Source organism: Spinacia oleracea, chromosome 3, assembly GCF_020520425.1.
Source record: "Spinacia oleracea cultivar Varoflay chromosome 3, BTI_SOV_V1, whole genome shotgun sequence".
Classification (NCBI taxonomy): Eukaryota; Viridiplantae; Streptophyta; class Magnoliopsida; order Caryophyllales; family Amaranthaceae; genus Spinacia; species Spinacia oleracea.
This window is the reverse complement of record NC_079489.1, coordinates 71,558,008-71,563,209: the sequence shown is the minus strand read 5'-3', so window position 1 is coordinate 71,563,209 and position 5,202 is coordinate 71,558,008. Positions and strand designations below refer to the sequence as shown.

The window sequence follows — 5,202 nt, the reverse complement described above, 5'->3', positions numbered from 1 at the left end:
TCAACCTGCTTCACCGATTTTATTATTTTAATTGTGATATAAAATATTTTATTGAGATATTGAAGATAATAATATCATGGAATTGAGAATACTCTGCACTCGTAAAGTTATAAGATGTTAGATATTAGTGAATTTATTTGGTGATAGTTTGCATATCTTACTGATGTGTTTTCAGTACGTTAATAAATAGCGGGACAACTATATACTTTTTAAAACGTAAATAATAAAAAATTAAAACAACCAATAGAAAAGTATGACTAACACCTAATTGTTTTAGTTGTCAAATCGGTTTATATATTTTTCCATAAAAATTTTAACGTCGGACTTACCGTTAAAATTGTAAGACGTGCATCGTACGAGTCTTATTTTTCATATATGCAAAGATATTCATAATTCCATTGTATAAATGCGTAAGAATGTTGACTACTTAAAACATTGATGTATTTCATGAAATTTTCCATATTGATAAGTTATAGTTATCATGAATGCAGTCAGCCTAATCTAACAATAATATATCTATTAATCAATTTATGTTTAATATATACTTATATATACTTATATATATATATATATATATATATATATATATATATATATATATATATATATATATATATATATAAGATAAACAAATAAAAGAATTTTTTTTAAATGTTAAATATTACCTATTTATTATATATCATATAGTACCTGTAAAACTCCACTGTAAAGATATTTTTCTTAAAAAAATATGGTTCATTATAACATAAAATACACAACTCTTTTGGATTATTACTAAAATGTTTGCAATTATTGAAAACATATATTACCCGTATTTGATACGGGGAACTTTTAAAAACTTTACCAAACATTTAGATTATTAGTGAAAGGATTTTTCATGAAATCCTCTGCAATTGCATAAGCTTATCCGCCTAACATAGTACCTGTTTTTTTTTAAAAGATTCGGAGTGCTTAGATTATTTCGTTGAATATACACTTAATCCACATTCAATAGTTAGATTATTACGTAATTCAAGCAATATAAATCATACAATGTAATTCTTATTCCACATTCAATAGTTGTATTTTTAGGTCGAATCTATTTTTAAAATGTTATATTACTTACAAGATATTATACATTTTTAGTTATATTTAGTCATTCTAAATTTTTTTGGAATCATAAGCATTTAAGGTTGACAAATAATAGATCATTATATTAGGAAACTCTTGTTAAGTATGACAAAGTAATAGAATACTTTTATGTTTTCAAATACCTCGTATATGATAAAATGGATTTGTAAAAGATATTTATTACCTTACATAATTATTTGATATATATATATAAGTTAAAAAAATCAAATAATAAATACGAAAAGATAGGGACACGTGTCAGCTTCATAGCTAGTGTCATGTCTTTTAGTAGGATATATCATATATAGATAGATGCTACTCAATAACTAATAGACGTGTCTTATAATTTATGGGAGTACGTAGTACTCTGCAAACCCTAAACAATTCAATATAACTAATTAGTTGGTATCACTTTTTTATTGACATATAGTTGTATGGCAATTTGGTTAGATCTATTTTAAGTTTGCAACCATTTTTTTATAGCCCTTAAAACAATAGTATACCAAATTCATATACCGTATAAAATCTTTTATAGAATCAAAAGATTTGCTAGCTATATTCTAACGTATAAATAATGTAAGTTTGCTACACACAACAAAAAAAGTAGATTGGATATTCTATAGTAGATTATAGTAGATTAAATATTATATAATAGATTATACCAAAAGTACAAAACGTATCTAATAATATAAATATAGCAGAATTTAGATTTTTAAAAAATAATACTCCCTCCGTCCCGGAATATTTGACCTGTTTTCCTTATCGGGCCGTCCCTTAATACTTGACCTGTTTCTAAAAATGGAAATATTCTAAACATATTTTATTATTTTTCACTCCACCCCTATTAACCCACCTACCCCCTACTCCATACAAAAAATAATTAAAAATTCAACCCCTACTCTCCCCCAACCCCACCCTTCACACATTTCCCACTAACTACATTAAAATAATACCCCACTATCAACTACTACCTATTAAATTAAATAAGTCAATTCAAGTCCCTTAAACTCTGTGCCGGTCAAACCGAGTCGAGTATTCCGGGACGGAGGGAGTAAAAATTATCGCACAGGGACACTTGTCAGTCTCAGACTGAGCGCCATGTGTTTTAATAAAGTATATAGATAGATAGATATATATAGTAATAGACATGTGTGCCAAGTAATTCTTTTTGATCGACTTAGGTGTGCCAAGCGATTCAACCTCTCTAAAATTGTAATGAAAGTCCCCTGATGTCCTGAATTGCGCAAGCATGTTTGATACAAATTCCCATCTATATTTATTCTATAACTAGTTTTTGAGCCCGTTTATACAACGGGTCGTTGTATAGTGGTTGTTCAGATATCTTTTGAAGTTATAATTAGTGAGTATTTTTTATTTTTGGTAATACATGAATTAACTAAAAGTGTAATTTGAAGGTTGGAAAAATATAAAAATTATATATTGAATAAATATTGGATGTTAATGGGGTGGAGTGGAAGAGACTAATGAATATATTAGACTATTAATAATTTGATGTTGAATAAAGAAAATAGAGTGGAATAGGCATTAAAAGTTGTAAATCATAGAAATAATAAAGAAAAATTGAAAAAAAACAAAACAAAATGATGGATGAAAGGAGAGATGCCACATGACTTCTAATAATGAGATGCCACATGAGTTCTAATAATCTATGGTGTTCCTTTTTAAATACTAGGTATAGATTACTCCATATATATATATATATATAATCATAGAAACCTTAAAAATATGACAAATCCAATTATAATTAATATTCTCATAATAAATTACAATTTTCCATTCCTATGCTGCATTTCCATCATAACTTAATAGTATCTAAAATAATCTCTGTTTAGTGTTCAAGGTTTTCAATCGTCATAATACAAAAATTAACAAAACAAAAAAAAGACGAATAATTGTATGATCCATGACCGATCAATCAGCAGGAAATTAGAGATCTCTGAGGAACCAAATCAGTTGGTTGTAAGAAAGAGTAGTTGAAAGTGAGTGATTTTCCTTTGACGATTGGACGGCCATTATTGATGAGGCAGCTATTACCCTTCACCTTCATAACCCTTGGATTAACAGGCTGCACAGTACTGAAACCAAGACATCTCAAGTAAACACCAGATTGAGCACAAGGGCAGTTGTTGCTGATGGTAACTGCATATTGTGGCTGTCCTTCTACTGTGTTTCTTGTTCTTCTTGTTGTCACTTTTATGTTTGATACACCACATCTGTAACTGTTACCTGCAATTAACCCACATATTTTCGGCCATTGTTTAGTAATCTTGCTGTTATATAAAAACTCATATACCAATTGCTTGTTGGTTCAGTGGTGATTGGGGCTGAACTTGGTAGGGAGAACCCGTGTTCGATCCCCCTCAACAACAATTGGGAGGGGACTGGAACCTAACCACCCAGAACTCGCCCCGAATCCGGATTAACCCTAAGGGTGAACCGAGTGCTAACACCAAAAAAAAAAAAATATAAAAACTCATATAAATGTGTGTTTTATTCAACTTATTTTCACTAATTAAAATTTTCTGAATTTTTCTTATCTCAAGTTATTTTAGTTATAGATGGCATTTGGACAACCCTTATTTTTCATGAATTTGTAAACATTTATTTTTAAAACGAGTAGAAATAAGGTGGAAGATCAGAGCCTAAGTACTCGCTAGCCGACAAATATGACATGACTCAAACATAGCCAAAAAGGGAGGGATTGATTACAAACTATTGTAAGACCGTTACAATGGGTGTCTTTGGAAAAAGAGACGACGACAAACAACTAACCTTTTTGGCAAATAAGGAAGAGGAAAAGAACTGCGGAGAATATCTTAAGTGATGCTGCCATATTAAGGAGAGAGAAGTTTAGTACTTAAGGTTATGGTCGGAAGGTAAGGAAGTTGGGGTAGATGAATGAATATATTATTATATATATAGAGATTAGAGAGAGACATTTGACATGCAATGCAATTAGAGAAGGAGATCGAAGGTCAAGGAATGACTAATTAATTCACATTAACATTCGCCGATAATTGCGCCATTTCTCACTTGCCCTTTAATTACCATTTTTATTGTTCATGTATTAAAATATAATAAATACTACGGAGAGTTTTTGTAGATATTAATATTTGTGTCATGTGTTTTCTAAAATATATTTGTGTCCTTAATTCATGCTCAACTTGTGTCTTTTCTACCTTCCATGCCTTTACCGACATTATCATTGCCTTGCTACCACCCCCTCTAATCTCATATTTATCATCATAATCTTGCTTTAACTTCTACTTTTAGCATATTAATTAAGCTTATGCATCACAATTTGAGATAAGATTTTGTTCATTATTCAGGCTCCATTTGTTTTTACGGAAAATGATTTTCTCGTTTACTTTTGTTTGTTGTTAAGGGTGAAACAACCAACTTAAGGGAAAACCGCAACTTTCCTTTTGAAAAGAAGGAATGCCACATTTTCCACTCTAATCACTTACGTTTCTTTTTTCTCTTATCTTATTTTCACTTCTATGTGTTTTTCTTTATAGCTTTCTTGAAAAGAAACAAACAAATGAAAACTATTTTCCCTTGAAAATTATTTTTCATGCAAAATTGTTTTCCTTTGGAGATGTTTTCTGTTGAAACAAAAGGAGCCTTAAAGGAAAACTTGTCAGATATTAACTTTTATAAGGTGATTTTGTGAGAAATGATCTTTTGTAAGCAAAGTGGCAAATTAAGACCTTATCGAACTCTCTTTTTTGTTGACCGGGACACTTGATCGAAAAATGGACACTAACCACAATTTTCGGGAGTTGACCATCCTTTTCTGGGTTGATCCATACATGTATGAGTCAGGTGATCATAAAAAACTTTAAATTTTTTGTTTTTTATTTTCCAAAAGAAATTACGAGGTTGAAAGAATAAAACTTTAAGAAAAATACTAAATATCGTCTAATTACCATAAAAATTCATGAAATCACACATTTACTCCCACATAAAACACATTTGATCAACCACTTTTGTCTATTTTCAATTATATACAACTAAATCTTAATAAAGCATTATTATTAAATGGGGCAAACAACTAGGGACGGAGAAGAT

The 5,202-nt window shown here is 29.7% G+C and overlaps 1 protein-coding gene across 1 annotated transcript; it reads right to left on the bottom strand.

The window, feature by feature from the left end:
• Positions 1 to 2,804: 2,804 nt before the first annotated feature.
• On the bottom strand, positions 2,805 to 4,101 carry LOC110789220 (protein TAPETUM DETERMINANT 1). The gene is made up of 2 exons (XM_021993865.2): positions 3,904 to 4,101; positions 2,805 to 3,357 (listed from the first exon to the last, which is right to left on the bottom strand). Exons 1-2 carry the CDS (start codon positions 3,962 to 3,964, stop codon positions 3,047 to 3,049), a joined length of 372 nt encoding a protein of 123 aa, XP_021849557.1. The 5' UTR covers positions 3,965 to 4,101; the 3' UTR covers positions 2,805 to 3,046.
• Positions 4,102 to 5,202: the final 1,101 nt, after the last annotated feature.

What these genes read in the sequence shown, in the direction of transcription:
- LOC110789220 (XM_021993865.2), bottom strand. Translation starts at nt 3,964, where the DNA reads ATGGCAGCATCACTTAAGATATTCTCCGCAGTTCTTTTCCTCTTCCTT. An exon ending in CTTCCTTATTTGCCAAAAAG is followed by an intron (nt 3,358 to 3,903) that starts GTTAGTTGTTTG and finishes GGTTAATTGCAG; the next exon opens with GTAACAGTTACAGATGTGGT.